Genomic DNA, 18,146 nt, shown 5'->3' on the forward strand with positions numbered 1-18,146 from the left:
TGTGTGCCGCAGTTTCTTTCACCTGTTCGCCATATTTAAGTGCCTGCAGAGCATATGCCTCTATGCCTTATTTGCCTGAAAAAACTCTTGTGACATTGCAGTACCCTAAATGAATGGTGATAAAACCAGTCCAAATCTCTGAACATGGCATGTGATGAAAGCAGGTTTTTTTTGTATGTGTTTGATTGTACGACAGCTGTTAAATTATCCAATTGCCATATTTTCTCTTTGTATTGCTAGATTGATAATGCTTTGAAGGAAAAAATATGTAAAATTAGAGTCCATGAATAGGAAAGTACAGGCCATAGAGCTAGCTAGGAAGGCATTGTCATGCCTCCAGTAATGTATATGGTAACAAACTTATCCTGTTTACAAGAGGATCTGTGTTTGATTCTTGGCTGAGACATTCAACTGCTTTTGTGGGGAATCTAACCCATGTCCTGTAATGTGCCTGGTGACACTAAACCACTATGCTGAAAAGGCAACAAACATCTTTCCTTATAGCTTGTATGTGTTGAACAGGACCGCCTATAGACAATCAGATCTAACTCAGCCAACAACTCCCAATCACTGACACTGCCACGAGGTGGCAACTTAATGTTTTCTTTCTTGAATTCATTTCTCATCAGCCAGTTGTTAAAACTTTCGTATGAATGGTGAAGAGTGGTATTATCTTCAGATAGCTCAACCCGTTTCTGTATTTGTTGGCTTAGTTCAAAATGTGGGAGGGGGGGGGTGATTTAAATTGGTTTATAGTTTACAATCATTGAATGAGGTAACAGTATTTTTGTATTAACACAAAAACAGTATTTTAAAATGTTACAGGTTGATTCATTCCATATGCATGAAGTCTCTTAAAAAAATCTTATTTTTGTGTGTGTTCGTAGGTCGTCGCGCAAGTACTTTGGGCCAACACAAAGGACCGATATTCGCACTGAAGTGGAACAAGAAGGGCAACTATATCCTTAGTGCTGGTGTTGATAAAGTAAGGACTTTACCTTATGGTTTAGTGAACAAAAGAAAATTTACTAACCCACTAAAGACAATTTTGATTTTTAGAAAGAAAAACAAAAAAACACTGAGTAGAACCACTCCCACCATTATTGGCAAGGAAAAAAAATTAAAATTTTGAACTGCAAATTTTTTTACCAACTGGCGTCAGTGGGTTAATAGAGGTTGACATTCAAAAATACTGCCACCAGTAAACCAAATCGATTTGTTCAAATTTCCTACTAGATGAGGTGTGCCAAAAGTGTGCACATGTACCCAACAGTTTGGGAGGGCTACTATTTTTTTTATTCAGTTGAACTAAAACTGCAGAAATGTTTTATTCAGTATTGGTGAACTTCAAAATTCCAATTGCTTTTCATTTTGTGTTTGATATATGTATATATTTTTTCTGTACAGTATGTATATGACACGGGGGCGTAGCCAGAAATTTCGTTCGGGGGGGGGGGGACCAAAGGGACAGAACAATGGATTTGGCCATCTTTTTCCCTTTTTTCAGTCATTTTCTCACATTTCGGGGGGGGGGGGGACCAGACCCTCAAGTCCCCCCCCCCCTTGCTACGCCCTTGATATGGCATATGCAGTTGTAGCTATTCAAAATCCAGCAGGTACTTGGGTCCGGACGTTGCCAGATTTTTGAATGTCAACCTGGATCCATGCTTCATAGGGAAAGAAGGGAAATTTTGCTACTGGGACTCTGTGAACAAGCAGCATTTTTTGCTTCACGTGCAAGAAACACAAGGAGTGGGGAGAATCACCAATGTTGATTCTTGGCATGTAGATTCTTTCTGCTCACAAAATAAGTCTCATTTACCCACCTGGCAAACATCACCAACCATCACACTCTAATGTTTTTCTGCCGTACGATCCTGTGTTGGCTATTTGATGTTCTTTTGAAGTTTCACATAAAGTTTAAAACTGTTCTGTACAAACTACAGGTGATACAAAAGTCACGCAACCCGTTCTAAAATATTTTATTTTAAAAATGCTATCAATAAATAAATTTAAAAAAAATATATATAGTTAGAATAAGACAACATTTGTGGATACAAAAACAAAGTTCATTTCAAAATGTTACAACATGTATTCAAATTGTGAGCCTTTTGCATGAATTCAAGCACACATTCTTTTTGCCAGGATTCTGGCCACTCTTCTAAGAGCACTCTTCTTTTCAATGTTCAATTGAATGGGGTTTTTTTCTTTTAGTTAATCAATGAAATGAGGATTATTCTTGTGCATTTTTCTTCAGGTGTTCTCACAAGAAAAATCAGCAGATCAAAAGATCACAGGTCCGGTGATCTTGGTGGCCACAATCTTTTTGAAATAAAGTGATCATCGTAAAGTGTGTGGAGTAATCCATTTTCTCATTAGATGTATTGCAGGTTGCTCTATTCTGTTGCAAAAAGCAAAACCTTTCATTTTAATCCAACTGCGCAATGAATTACTGAAAAATATCTTTGTACAGTTTCCCATTCACTGTTTCTTTAAAAAAAAAGACTCACTTTCCTATGGTGTGAAATTGAGCCCGATTTTGATTGAATGCAGAGGCTTTTCATAATAGACGTGCAGATTTTTGGTGTACTAAATTCTGGCGTTTAATTTGATCTGGAGCTTTCGACTCTGGAACAACCTGAACACGACAGGCGCTTAACTCCAATTTCTTCAGGGTTCTGTGAACAAACAGTACAACATTTTGTCATTTAGTTCACGCATTCCATGCTGGCTCAGTACAGACGGATGCCCACTTCGCCTGCAGTCTTCAACATTTCTAGTTTCTTGAAAATGGGACACCAATCAGAAGATTGTTGTCTTATTGGGCACAGAAACATTTTGGGAATTCATTTTTGGGTGCTTCAATAACGGCTTTGAACAAATGAGTTGAAAAATATTGTTTAAACTCAAAAATTCTTTGTTTCTAGTAAAAAACATCTTGACCATACAACAAACAAATAGTCACTGACAGTATCAGTGAGCATGGAAAATTAAAAAAAAACATGTTTTTCCATCCTGAACAGTATAATGTTTCTGTCTATGAAAAAACTTTTCATTTTCAAAACAACTTTTCATTTTAGTAGAATTTGACAAATTAATTTTTTTATAATGGGTTCTGCGACTTTCGTATCACCCTGTATAATTCAGTGTTGCACATACACACACGGTGATGTATAAGTTAGCTTTGGAAATATAGTCTCAATCAGTGTTATCCAAAAATATAATATTGAAGACTAATTTCACTCCCCAAAATTTTAAGGAGTATTTCTGTAAAACAAGAGGTATTTATTTTTTTAGATCGGTGAGAAATAACTCTTTTAAAAAAAATTGCCTAAAATTTAGAGTATTTTTACCCCTCAAAGAAATTTAAAGGAGTAAAATTGAATCGTGATTCATAATGAAGACTGGTCTCGATCATAAAATGTGTATATTTATCCATTGCTCCCAAATTTAGAGCTACATATGATGAGTATAACATGAAGTAAAAAAATAAAAACATAGAAAAGAACTGGCATTGCACCTGAGACTTTATCCATTATTCAAAAAAAAAAAAAAAAAAAAGAAGAACCATCTTGTCATGCCTTTAAATTCAAACAAGGAATCATCCCGTTCAGTTCAATATTTAAATTTTCCATAAACATGTTTAATGTCTGTCAACCTTTAGATTATGTTTTTGGAAATTTTCGTTTTCGAATTGCTCTGTGGTGTTCTTGTTTGATAGTATTGCTTGTTGACTAAACTGAAGATGACTGACTTGTTTGATTTCTTTTTTTTTCAGACAACTATCATATGGGATGCAAGCACTGGACAGTGCACTCAGCAGTTCGCCTTCCATTCTGGTGAGTTTGTGGTGTTAGAGACTATACTCTGTAAATCTGCTTGAAAATGTAACTTCTTTTCAACATGCAATGAATTTTCTAGTTTCAGTTTTCCTGATCACCAACTCTCTGAATTTTTCAGCACTTTAAAACTAAAAAAAATCAGATGTGAAGGAATAGTTTTTTAGAGAAATATGATGAGAAAATTGTGACTGCTTTTACATTTCAACAGTAACGTCCATAAAATCAGATCCATTTCAATGCATGGACTCATCCAAACAAGATGTGGGGGGGGGGGGAATCTTGTCTATAAGGAGCCTACATGACGAAATCTGGAATCATGTTTTTTGAGTGTATGTTCATGTGTAAACTGTTACGTCCAGCGTGTTACCGGAACCTAAGAACATCCCTTTGCCGGGGGCATGGTGTTGAGGCAGCCCTGCATAGACCTCCACACCCGCACAATGGTTCACAAAACCCTAGCCTAGTGATCCAAAGATCAACCTGTCTTTAAAAACAAAATAGATGAGGGATGGGGCAGGCACTGATATAGGAAAGTGTGATGGGAGGGGCGAATTGTGTAAGTTCATTTGATTTCCCCATATTTTATTGGACAGAAGTTTTTTCCATATTTGGCTCTTGGGAGGAGGCAGTCATTCTTATCACACACCCCTTTGGATTTGCACCTTAGCAAAGGCAGGCATCTTCAGATGCAAATGAAGCAGAGGCAGATATCTCAAGCTGCAAATGGAGTAGAGACAGGCATCTTCAGCTGTGAATTGAGTAGAGACAGATACCTCTAGCTGTAAATATAGCAGAGGCAGTTAGTTATCTTCAGCTGCAAATTGAGTTAAAGCAGGCGTCTTCAGATAAATTTTTCCCACATTATTCAGCTCTTAGAAGGAATGATTCTCCCAATCACTCCCTCTCCCCCCCCCCCCTTTAGATCCATGCTTAGATGAGTGCTCAAAATAGAGCAGCAGGCCATCAAAAGAAAATATGGTTGGCTAGATGAAAAAAAGGGTTAAGAAACACAGATCTAGATCCATGTTTCTTAACTCTTCAAGCCAATTCAGCAATTGAAATTTCCATGTCCTATTCACTGTATTTAAATTAAAAAATATATATTAAAATTTGTGCAGCTCTGCTGAAAATAATTTATATATTTTTCGATTTTGATTTTAAAATTATAAAAAAAAAGTTATGGTGAAATGACTACTTTATGCAATAAAAATTTTACTGTGATCATTTTAAAAAATAATCCGGCAGTAAATCGAGCTCTTCTTGAAAACACATTTTGCCCCCCCCCCCCCAAACCTGTCAGATCAATTGCCAGTAGGCTTTGCATATTGATAACACAAGAAAAGAGACAGTGTTCAAAACATCCTCTCCCCCCCCCCCCCCGTCGTTTCAGTAGTATAGGAATATGGATGCAGTATAACTAATCGAAAAAGAGTATTTCTCCTCCTCAGTTTATTGCTCTCGTAGTTGTGACGGGTTTCATTGTATGCATGAAACCAGAAGAAAGTTTTCTTCTTGAAAAAAAGATGTGACATTTACAGAGGGTTCAGTGATTTCCACTGTGTCAGTTATAATGCAGATCAAGGAAATTTATAAAACTGCGGAAAGGGTTAATGTAATTAGATTTTCTTTTTTTTTTTTTTTTGCTTTGGTGTGGGTAATTGAAATTTCTATCGGAATAACTGTGATGTTTCACAAACAAAAATTTATAATATATTTTAATAAAATTACAAATGTATCATAAAGACTCCATTTTCACATCTGTTGTTCTGAAATTATTATCAATTTGTATTGATTTACAGCGCCAGCCTTAGACGTTGACTGGCAGACAAATACAAGTTTTGCTTCCTGTTCCACTGACCAATGTATTCATGTCTGCAAATTGGGGGTTGACAAACCGACGAAAACCTTCACTGGGCATTCAGTGAGTAATAATTTTTGCTGCACTTGTTCTTATCTCCCTTATTACAAGTATGGATAGCCTCTCAATTTACCCCAACATGTTTATCGTATTTCTTTTTAAACGTGTCAATTGTGTTCGAATTTAGTACTCCGGGGGGTAAGCTATTCCATTTAATTAACAACCCTATTAGAGAAAAATTCCCTGCGACACTATAACCTGGAATTGTCCCTTACCAATTGCCCTCGTCAAAGCAGTTGATTGACGATGTATTGATAACTCACAATCCATACTATTCATCCCATTGAAAATTTTGAATACTTCGATCATATCCCTCTCAGACACCTGTGTTCATCCAATGCAAACATCTTCAAAAAATGAAGTAACTCAAGCCCCATATGTCAACAAGGACATGCATAACTCTTATCTGCACCCCTTCAACCAAGTCTATGTCCCTCTGTAGGTATGGTCTCCAAAACCTTACAGCATACTCCAGTCCAGGATTAACTAAGCCTAGAAAAAGTGGAAGATGACTTTAGAAGAACGTGGAGAGACCTTTTTGAAAATGAAACGGAGCATTCTATTCACATTTTTGACCACCGCTGAACAATGCTCAGAAAACCTAAGCCAGTTAATTAATTCCTAAGCCCAATTAATTGTTAATTGGTTATTTTGCTTTTTATTCTTATTAACATTTTAATCATTTATTCCAACAGAATGAAGTGAATGCCATCAAATGGGATCCTCAGGGTCTCTTGTTAGCATCTTGTTCTGATGACATGTCTTTGAAGGTAAGTAAAAATGCTAGCATATCGTCCGTTTCCCCCCTCATACTAGAACCACAGATATTCAAATTTTCACCTTTTTCTTAATCATCTGCTTGGATACCTTATATAGCTATCTAAGTTTTGCTACAAATGCAGATTTGTATCTCCTATTGAAACATATATTAAAAAAACATTGTTGGAAAGTAACGTCCATAGAGTAACATGGATAGAGTAAACATTCAAACGCCAATTCCCAGTTCTTATTTTTCCAATAACATTCATATTCATGTTTCTAGCAGGAGGGGGGATGGTATGTAGCATCTGCTACTTTGTTGGGTTTGCACATATTTATTTATAGAATTACAGTCTATGCTCGTTATAACAACTATTTCATTATAACAACCAGTAGGCTAACTCCCAAATGTTTTCCTATTTATCCTATATATCAAGGTGCATAACAAACAGAGGGGGTATGTCATTTTACTGGCGTACTGTTGATCCTAGAGTTATACTTCCAATTAGAAAAGTTTCCAAACAACGAGTAGTACTCAGATATGTCATTCATGTTTCATTGTTTTATGGGAAAAACAGTTTTACCTGCATTTAATGCTGTTTTTTCCCCAAGTTTCCTCAGTTTTTTGAATTTGAATATCGCAATGAATATTGCACTGAAACATTATTTTATCGCAATGAAACATTATTTTTTTAGTTGGCATCAGGAGACAGGGCAACACCTTTCTAATTGGGTTTTGGGGCACACGGGACTGCATGAAAAGTTAATTTTTTTAATTTTAATAACTATACAAAGCCCTTGTGTAACATAAATGATATATCTGAGTGCTACATGTTATTTGGCAACTCTTTCTAATTGGAAGTATGCCTATAGGATCAACGGTTTGCCGGTCAAATGTCATTCTTTCTCTCCCCCCCCCCCATGCACCCTGTATGTTATTTTCTATTCAATGTAACAATGGCCATATATCAATACAATGACCCAATATCAAGACCATTCAATCCAAAATAATGTCTTAACATAGCTCTGCCTTGCTCCCTTTTTAAAAATAAAAATAGATGAAATCCATTAAAGTTTTTTACCTTGACCTTTGATGTTAGAGACAATTTGGTACGTAAGTGTGTGCACGTAATTAATTATTATAATTTTGTAACCTGATGCATTTTAATTGCAACTGCTTACATTATAACAAAAACAATATTTGTTTATTCTCAGTTGAAATATGTAATTCCCTTGAGAAGCTAATTTTTTTTTTTTTTTAATTTTCGATATACAGTCAAACTTTGATTAAACAAATCGAAGAAACCAATAATTTTATTCATTGAATCGTCAAATTGATCAGGAGCATAAACACACTGAGAATGGCTACTTTTAAAACCTACTTGCTTTGGGGGTTGCTGTTACAACTCATTTCTAGCACCATCTCTCTTTATATATATAAACTTGAGAATAAAATAGAAATACATGAAAAAATTGTTTGATAGAAGTTTGGTACGAACACATTTTCATAAAATTCTGTCGAAATTGTTATTTTGTGCTAACCAAATACTGCTTTCTCTTGGATGACCTGCCATTCTTTGCTTTTCAAGACCTGTGTATGCTGATTTAAATCATGGTTTCAATCAACTTCAATGATATTGAAATAAAAGTAACTTAGTATTGTATACATATTATTGAGGTGTGATTCTATAGAGTCTGGGTTCTTTTTAAAAATAAATATAGAAAAAGATCTTTTAAATATTCTATTTCGATCTTTTGTCATGGAAGGAATAGCAGAAAATATCGGGAGCTATAAACTTGGATATAACCAAGTATTTGCATTACTACTACTACTACTTAACCATACCATGCACCTCGTACACATTCCTCTACAGAATTTCTAATGAATTGGTACATGCCGGAATGTGTGTGTATGTGTTGTGAACCTAACATGAAGTTTGTTTCAGTGTTATGGTTGCTATTTGTAGTGCTGCCACCTGTCATCAGTTTTTTTAACCATGAGTGAAGTGTAATGATTGATTAATTGTACAGTTGTAGGCTTGTTGCTCTCTGTGGCGGGACTTTTTAATGGAGAGATTGGCTCACATTTGCGCCTCGAAGTTCAGAACCACAGAAAACCAACTTCAGCCCAGCACCACTGTGGCAATGGCGGGGTTTGAAAGTATATGCATTGCATTACAAGGAGACACTAGAGTTTCCCTGGTAAAATATAAAAAAAAAAAGGTTATTTTTTGTATAAAGCCTTGAATGCTCTAATTGCTGATTTAAAATGATAATAAATGTTGCACAAAAACGTAAATACTGTTGGACTTCATAAAGTCTAGTGTTTGCTCGTTTTTTTATATCAAACTAATTAAATCTGTCAAAAATTTTAATGCTTAGCTTATTAAGCAACATCATCGTGATGTTACTTGATGCATAATGTTGCATGATTCATGCAAGTCAGTAACACATAATAATAAATGCATCCATCAGTTGCATGAGGACGAAAGTCTTGTCAATAGAATGTTTTTTATTTAGTTGATGCTGAATGACCCTTTGGATGTACATGGAGTGAATTGAGAAACCCTGCACCCATATGTGATACGGAGTTGCCATCAGACATTTTCTTTAAGGGGAGAACGGGCATTGATGAATAAAAGCACTCTACAAGAAAAATGATAATCCATGAAGTTAATTGGGGCTCAACTACCTTTAATGTTACAAAAATATCGATTGTTTTTTATATTTCTTGATTGTAGTTCATTTGTTGATTGCTCGTTTTTTTATTGTATGCTTGTTTATTAGTGTTCAATCGAATTTGAAAGATTAAGTTAAATATGCATTCTTAATGACTTTTTCAATTGATAAGCAGCCAGTTAATTTAAATAAAAATCTGATTTAACCCCTTTAAATAATAGTGCATATATTATATTGCATGATATATATACCCTTATATTACATGATAATTAGAGCCCCCCCCCCCCAGGCTCTAATTATTATGCTCAATATACAAATACAAAGGCCACAACAGAAAAATAGCTGAACGAGGTAGCTGAAAAAAGATGCCCATAAAAAATATAGAAATATATACAATTTTATGGGGGGGGGGAAAAAATGGCCAATGTAATTTAAGTCATTCATCTTTAACTGGTTCTTTGGGCATGCCAAATTGATAGTCAATTCTCTTCAGATTTGATATTCAATTCACTAGTATTCAGTTGCTCTTGAGCAAGGTGGTGAGTAATGGTTGGGGGATAGGGGGCAAATAAATAATCCTATTGATTGATGCCTACTCTGTAATCAGATTTTTTAATGCAAAAGAAAAAACATTTCAAGTAAATTAACCTGAATCTCAAATAAACATCACTGGAACAGTTTTTTTTTTTTTTTTTGGGTTCAAAAGAGAGCAGTTTTGATTAACTTCATGGAGCCTCGAACAACATTCCATTACAATTCCAGTGACAAAAACTAAAAATTGGGGTATGCATGCATAAACTAAGGTTGTTGGGGAGGGGACAACAAACCATTTTTGTCCATTGCGCAACTCTGATGAACTTTTGAAGTAGCCTATTGTTCAAGTCAGGCCCTGTTGGGTATATATATACAAAATTTGGCAATGATTGGTCTAAAGTTGTAGATTTGTATAGAGCAGTGTTTCTCAACCCATAGTCTGTGGACGATGGTGTAGGTGGTTCGCAGGAAGACTTTATAATTCAATTTTAACTGGATAGAAAATTATTCAATTGTTGTGATTGATATTATTGTAATATCCATATGGATTCACAAATAAAAATTGTACCGTCATACTTGGTTCATTATACCTTATGAAGGAAAATGCTGGAAATATGTGGTTCCTAAATACAAGGATATCACTAAATTGCAGCCAACGAATGCAATTTACAACAAATTTGCTAATTACTGCAAAAAGGGGGTGAAGAGTGGAAAAATAAAAGAGGTTGCTGCAAATAGCAGTAAGCAAATATTTGACGGGGAAAAAGCGTTCAACTTTAAAATACAGGATGCATTTAAAAACGTTGCCATAAGTCAGCAAAATCCCCAGTTGTAGTTAAAATTGCTGAAAAAATGGAGGGAAAAAGTTTAACTTGACGATTTGAGATGAATATTTTTATTTATACCCAAAATTATTATTATTATGAAAACGCTGTTTATTAATGATTTTAGTGAACATTATTAATATAAATAAACATCATTGAAAGAAACGGAACAAATGTATGAAAAGAAATTCAGAACCACTAAAAATACAGAAATGTCCCATAATATGGGACGCAAGTGATCTGTCGAATTGTTTCAGACATTTCACTGGTCCTTGGGTTTATAAACGTTAAGAAACACTGGTATAGAGAATGCACACAGACATACAGAAAAATTATATATAGATTTTTATCACAGGAATATTTTTCTCTATTTTTCATCAAAACATCAAATTTATCAATTATATGGGGCTATATGATTGGTTAATTTAAATTTTATATTTCTTACCACAAATAACCCATTTTATAGGTGGCTTTTCATTTGATTGTTTTACATTCTGATTATTTCTAGATCTGGAATATGAAGCAAGATTCGTGTGTTCATGACCTCCAGGCCCATAGTAAAGAGATATATACTATCAAGTGGAGTCCCACGGGTCCTGGGACAAATAACCCCAACATGAACTTAATTTTAGCAAGGTATGGGTATTAAATGTTGTGTATGGTGTTATATTGTGTGCATTGAAAAAATTTCTTAGTCTATTACTTCAGGGAAAAATTTAATCCTAACACACACTGAGAATAGCGTTTTACCCTGAACATGTTGCAATTTAATTTTAGTATGTATGATCTATTTCAATATCGTTGCATAGGTTGACTGAGGAAATGGCACAGAAGCATATTGCATAGCTGCCAAGTCTCCAGGATTTTCCGGGAGGCTCCCGAATTTGTACCCTTTCTCCCAGAAAATTCTTTTATGTCCGAAATTTTGCTCGTGATTGGGAAAAATCCCTACATTTAGGGGAAAAAATTATAAATTATTCCTCAAGAATTACCCAGGAAAAAACAAAACGGCTTCTTCATAAGCATTCTTTAAATCGTCGCCATTTCATCAAATCACAAAAAATATTTTATTTTTGGAGGGAAAACACAAAATTCTCCAATCAGCAAGCGTCAATCCGGCATTTAGAAATTCAAAATTGGCACGATCACATGTATCTACTTTATTCATATGTCCCGTTTCGGGCTCGATAGAGATTTTTGGTTTGCGAGATCTAATTTTTGAGAGGTAATTTTTAACCCAAGGACTTTAACCTACTGGTTGGCCATGATTGACGATGACTTGCACGGTGTCACGTTTTTTGCAATGGAAAATATCCCTAAACTTTCTCTTTCATTAATGAAAAATCCCTAAACTTTCTCTTTCATTAATGAAAAATCCCTAAAATGTTTTAAAAAAGATTTCTTTTTGTACAGAATTTGGATCCGCACGAAAACCTCCCAAATTCTCTTTCTCCAAAATTGGCAGCACAATATTACAACAAAATTAGTTGAGCCAAAGACGTAACTCATAATATGTGTCACCATGATCATTTTATACTTACGTTTGAAAGCAGAGGGTGCTCAAAATTTCCTGTTTGTGGGTCATATATATTTTGCCTAAGATTAATCTTGCTTACTGTCCACAAAAGACCTGAATTTGACAGCTTTTATATAAAAGGAACCAAGCGCCATTTTTAACATTTTTGAGATATACCGACATCTGAACTATTGAAAGAGGTGAGATTTTTTTTATCTAAATAAAACCAAGTGACACATAGGCTGTGATGCTGTCTGTGTGCACTTGAACCAACTACCAAACTGAAGAGAACTGAATCGAAGAAACTTTTAATGGCCTTTTCCAGTTTTGATTTAATGGAAACCATCCAATTAATTCTCCAAGGCCCAAATGCAGGGTAATCATACGATAACTTTGCCTCGTATGCAAGCCTCTAGAGGACCTCAAAAATAAATGAATGTGCAAACAAAATTTGAGATATGAGTGTTTTTCCAAGTAATGCGCTCAAGGATGAATAGAAAAACAGAACCCTATCTCTCGTGGTTATGGTCACGGCAACAAAATGTAAAAAAATTCAAGTGGCAACACTCACTTTAATGCATCGCTAAGTGAATGAGGCAATGATAAGTAAAAACACTGAACCCATAGAATCGAAGTTAAACATTAACATTATTTGTGAATATTCATGTACAGTAAAACCTCTGAGAATTGGCTTTGGTGGTTGGTTCAAAAAAAATTTGTCCACAAAAAAGGGGTGACCGTTAAACAGGGATTTGAGATGCATACTTTCATTATATCAGGGGAAATTATTATTTGGCCTTAAAAGAGGAATGACTGCATCTGAGAGGTGTCCGTTGAGAGGGGTTTTACTGTATTCGCATATTTTGTGTTTTATATATTTTGATTTATATTCTGTAAAATGTGTTGAACCTATGTATTTATGTATTCCTTCTAGCGCTTCATTTGATTCAACAGTCCGGCTATGGGAGGTTGAAAGAGGGTCCTGCCTTTTCACTCTGACAAAACACAGCGAACCAGTGTACAGTGTTGCTTTTAGCCCCGATGGCAAATATTTGGCCAGTGGGTCTTTTGATAAGTGTGTTCATATATGGTCGACGCAGGTGAATTATTATTTATTTTCTCCCCCCCACCCTGATTATTTTTCCATATCTGTACAAGCAATATCTCTTAAGCCTCATTTACATGTGTAATAAAATATCCCGGGAAGTTCCCGTAACAGGGATTTTTGCTACAACCCGTTGACATGTCATTTAGTTTATGCTGGTTATTCCCTCCTTCTTTTCGGATGTCATCACTAGTCATGTGGGTTGAACAGGTGGTGTCTCAAGATGGCTGACGAAGGAGCTAACAGCAAGTTTTGCGGCACAAAAGGATTTTGGGGGAGGAGGTCGAAGTTACCCACCATTATTCCGCAACAACGATGGGAGTATTTTGATGGATCTCCATCCCACCTTTTTTCCCCCAGTGAGAAAAAAATTGCCTAGCAGGTAATAATCACCAAAGCTACCCCCAATCTTGCACATGTAAACAGGGCTTTAGAGGTTTTTTATATTGAGTATTGTAGGAATTGCAGCTTCTCTTTTTTAACTTAATGGGAAAATTCTTTAAATTCTTCAACCAACTTTTTAATGGAGGGAGAATCATTAAATATAGTCAAATAATACAAATGTAGTAGATTGTAATTAATAATTCCGCCAAAGCAAAAGATATAGCCTAAAAAATATATTTTGGCCATTATTCTAAAAAAAAACAAAAATCTGTAGCTTCTAGAAAATGTAGCTGTTACACAATTTTTTTTTTTTTTTTTTTTTCGATTTCTCAAGCCCTGGTATACGCTTCACATAAACAATGTTTTCCCATGATGTATGACCATCAAAATTATGAGCGTCAAAATGCTTGAGAATAACTAATTTGTGCTCATGTATCATTCATGTGTTCAACTGATATGTAGAAGAGTCATCAAATTTTGACAGTATGAATTATATTGATTTGAACTTGTGTGTGTGTGTTTTTTTTTTCCCTTCTATCTCTGACAGAGTGGCCAACTCATACACAGTTACAAAGGAACAGGAGGAATATTCGAAGTATGCTGGAATTCCAGGGGTGATAAAGTTGGAGCTAGTGCTTCGGATGGAAGTGTAAGAATCCATCTCATTGTAGTTCCATGAAATACTTTTGTTTCCTTTTTTAAAATTACCATGTATAAGTAACCACTGATTTTTCACATTAAGTGCTTGAACTATTTATCAGTCCCTACGTCACAGCGATAGATCCAGATTTCAGTTTGCTGGACGATAACGATGGGGATATCATTTTTGGTGGAGTACACTAGAAGCAAAGATATTGCTTGTGTTTGTGTATACATTGGGTGGCCTAGTTTTAGGACTTGAATTTCATTAAAAACTATAATTTGAAGCGTTCAGCTGAATTTTATGGTCCATGTTGAATTTTTGCAAAATTTTTTTTGACTAAATAAGGTTCCTTATAGCTTTCATTTTGCATTCCTGAAGTGACCAACAGATGTATTTGCTATACACCTTTGCATAGCTGTAGTCCATGCGAAAAAGGTGTTTCTCTTATTCAGCTGTGACTTTTTATTGCATTTCCTCCAAAGTTTGGCAGAACGCCATACCCTGTTGTTTGGCTAAACGCTTCATTTGAAGAGCTGTCCTTGCCCTATCTATTTTTTGCCAACTGCTCTCTCCAAGGAGGAGTCTGCAAACAGTCTTTTTCTGCAGAAATAACTATCACAAGATTGAAAAATGATAAGATTTTGGTGTGCAACTTGTGTCAGAGGAGATAATATTCATGTTGAAGTCTGCCAGGTTTGTCTGTGTAGAATACGATCACTTATTATTATTATTTTTTTTTTTTTTTTTTTTTGTGCCACTTTTCAATGCTTTGGATCAGGGGTTGCCAACTTCCTTCTGTTCAAGGGCCGCAGCTCATTTGGTGTATAAGCTGCATGAGTAAAATGACCCACAGAATACTCAGATTTGTATATGCTACACACGGTCAATTTAACTTCTATCATTTGCTTTGTATGTATTTTTCCCCCACTTCTTCATAGACCAATTATTAATTCATTATTAATCTGGTTGCATTCCCAACAAGATGCAATGCAACGAAAATTACAGTTTTTTCTGTAAATTATTCTATTCAAGGTATCCATAGTTTGAATTTTACAGACAAAAAATTTTTCAAATATTTCTGCATTTATTATTTTTTCCTCCTTAATCATGATTTTTTTTTTTGCAACTGTCTTGTATCCCTGTGTAGTTGCACGAGTCGAACAGACCCTCTCAAGAAATTGATTCAATGCACCGGTAGACTTCGAGATGAGTTTTATTAAGTTGGAAAATGTTCTTGAAGGATTAATATTGACCATCCGGAATGGTAAACTGTAAACATGATAAGATGGACCAACAGCACTCTATAGATATCTCTAGTATGGTATTGAATGGACAACTTGGCATGAGCATTCTTCTCAACCTCAATATCAGTATTTCTGTTTAAAGAAGCGCGAATCTGTTGCTTGTGGAAATTGAATGCCAACAACCTATTACGTCAAAATTAAAAAATGAATGCTTCTCTGTTTTCACACAAATAATTACTTTGCTCTGGTATGAAACTCCCTTGGTCAATACCATAATATGAACCAGACAATCAAATATGACATGTTTTTGCACTTTGGGATTATTAGAGCTGGTGTAGCCTATATATATATATATATAATCGCTGGGAAATTTTTGAGGTGTCATTATGAGTTGGTATCCACTTCCATAAAGGTTCGTTAGAGTTTCACAGTGAGCAGAACTTTAAATATGCATTCAGATGCAAATACAGGGACTGCAATGCACAACTTGCCCACCAAGGTGTGAAAAATGTCTATATAAAATTTTTAAAGCAGTTTGTGTGTTCGAAAAGGCAGTATGGCGTGTGAGCACATTGTAAATTATTTTTGTCAATTGAAATAACGAATTTAAATAGTGCGGTTAATCAGGAAGTCTGCTGTTGAAACCAATACCTCAAATAATGATGATAAATTCAATTTGATACTCAGTATTTTTACCTACTCACGTTCCGCAAAAAATCGTAGTGCAGGCCAGCTGCTGGCAACGCCTGCTCTAGATAGGAAATAACTACTCAAAAGTGACTCATAAGTAAGCAATATCAGCGAATAATCTTTGCTCATAACTTATTACTTAAATTCATGAGTTAAAATAATATTGTCTGCGGACATTATAGTTATGTGTGAAATAACACAATTTACTCTTTAACACATGTGTAATTGATTTTCAAATATTTTCAGGTTTTCGTTCTCGATCTTAGAAAACTGTGATATATTGGAATTGACACGTTTGTCTACAAAGCTGTTATTTCGCACCGAAATCATCATTTTCAGAACTTTGTCCATTTCATCATGCATTTTTTTCCCACATCAGAAACAATAAGAGGTGAATCGATCATAGTTATTAAATTTGAACAAAACTCTTCATTATTTCGCATTTGAAATATTCAACACTTGGTTTATTTAAGTTAAATTTTTTTTTGCATTTACTTGAGAAGGTTGCGTGTCATTTTGGATTGAAAAAAAGTTAAATTTTTTTAGTCGGAAAGTGAAATTTTATCTTTGAAACTGAACGTAAGGAAGTAAATTCTGACTGTTGACCATTGTCTGCACAAATCATCAAGACGTTTAAATATCGCAAGTTTAATGAGCAGATTTTTTTAATGTTGATGTTAGAAAAACAAAATTTTGATTGCGTTTCTTTTATCTTTAAAACATGTTTTGCAAAGAATAATCCATCACATTGTTCGAAAATTGTATGGTAATTCATTCAGTTGTATTGAAAGTGGTACTGAAGTTTGTAATCATTGTTGAATCATCGGTTTTACGATAGTTGAAAGATTGCGGTTTTAATGCATGTTGTTCTGATTTTGCATCTTAAAAATCTTTCAAAATGTTGATTGGCTTGCAAAAGTTTCTTTTTTTTGTGATTGTGGTAATTATATTGATTCATCTTTAATAGTGCTGTCAACACTTATAACGACCCACATTGTCCGTCAAAAACGGACGTTGTATTGGGTGGTTGTTATATTGAAAGGTATAGAATATTTTTTATACAAAAGCATTTAGAACTTATTCTAACAGTCCTTGTAATGGAACGGTGACTATAACGTGGGGTCGTTATAACGAGCATCAACTGTATTATAGTCTATCGAATGAAACTTGTTGGAGTAGATTTATCAAGATGGGCAAAACGATATATCCAATGCAGGGAGGAGGCATAGGGTCACACCAAAGATAATTTAAAAAAGGAAAAAATTAGTGAAAAGTAATATTGAGATGCAGGGCCGTCATTTCAACTTTTTCCAGGGGGGGGGGGGCAAAGCACATGTACTCAATGTATGTATATATATATATATATATACACCATTTTTAGTATATTTTCAAAAGCTGGGGGGGGGGCCCGTTGCCCCCCTAAATAATAGGCCTGGCTGGAACTAGAGGAGGCAGGAGGACAACTGCCCTAGGCGGAAAAATTTAGGGGGGGCTACAATTTTTGGTGGGGACAAAGAACACTGTTATAAAATTAGGAAATTTTAAAGTTGTGGTTGCAGCCAAATAATGTTTGTCCCAGGCGGAAAAATTCCTGGTTACAGCCCTGTCGAGATGTTTCTGAAGTGATAAATTATTGGGTTCAAATGGCACAAAATTATCAAATTGTTGCACTTTCCTCTTCAAGCCCACGAGTTGGGGGGTTAAATGTGGCCCTATGGGTGATGCACCAGAAGTAAACAAATCCAAAATGTATTTATCTTCATTAAAACTCACTGTTGCCATTTAGACACACACCACATCCAAACGCAGGGTTTATAGATATATCGTCGGTGAAGAATTTTGATCCGATCTGCTACAATCCGATACAATAGACAAGTTTCTTTAAAGAACGAATGAGTGCGTAGCGTGTTTTTTTTTTTTTTGTTTTAGTTTCATTATATTGTGGTGATTGTTGTCGTGTTGAGAATGTGTTGTGCAGGGGAGCTAAGATCTCTTACACTGTTCATTG

At 35.1% G+C, this 18,146-nt stretch overlaps 1 protein-coding gene across 4 annotated transcripts in view; it reads left to right on the top strand.

Moving 5' to 3' along the window:
- ebi (transducin beta like ebi) overlaps positions 1-17,387 on the top strand; it is a 36,889-nt gene extending 19,502 nt beyond the window's left edge. For 3 of the 4 annotated variants that reach the window (XM_089251464.1, XM_089251467.1, XM_089251465.1), the window contains exons 8-15: positions 888-985; positions 3,779-3,839; positions 5,642-5,763; positions 6,456-6,530; positions 11,065-11,192; positions 13,007-13,172; positions 14,109-14,210; positions 16,385-17,243. In XM_089251464.1, coding sequence (XP_089107590.1) covers positions 888-985; positions 3,779-3,839; positions 5,642-5,763; positions 6,456-6,530; positions 11,065-11,192; positions 13,007-13,172; positions 14,109-14,210; positions 16,385-16,414 — 782 coding nt within the window. In that variant the 3' untranslated portion in view covers positions 16,415-17,243. Of the gene's footprint in view, positions 1-887; positions 986-3,778; positions 3,840-5,641; positions 5,764-6,455; positions 6,531-11,064; positions 11,193-13,006; positions 13,173-14,108; positions 14,211-16,384 lie in introns of all 4 variants that reach the window. The other variant, XM_089251466.1, reaches the window with a different exon arrangement.
- The last annotated feature ends 759 nt before the right edge of the window (positions 17,388-18,146 follow it).

The sequence above is a fragment of the Pholcus phalangioides genome, unplaced genomic scaffold, assembly GCF_987345545.1.
Source record: "Pholcus phalangioides strain wild (caught in Gottingen) unplaced genomic scaffold, Ppha-v1.0 ptg000027l_1, whole genome shotgun sequence".
Classification (NCBI taxonomy): Eukaryota; Metazoa; Arthropoda; class Arachnida; order Araneae; family Pholcidae; genus Pholcus; species Pholcus phalangioides.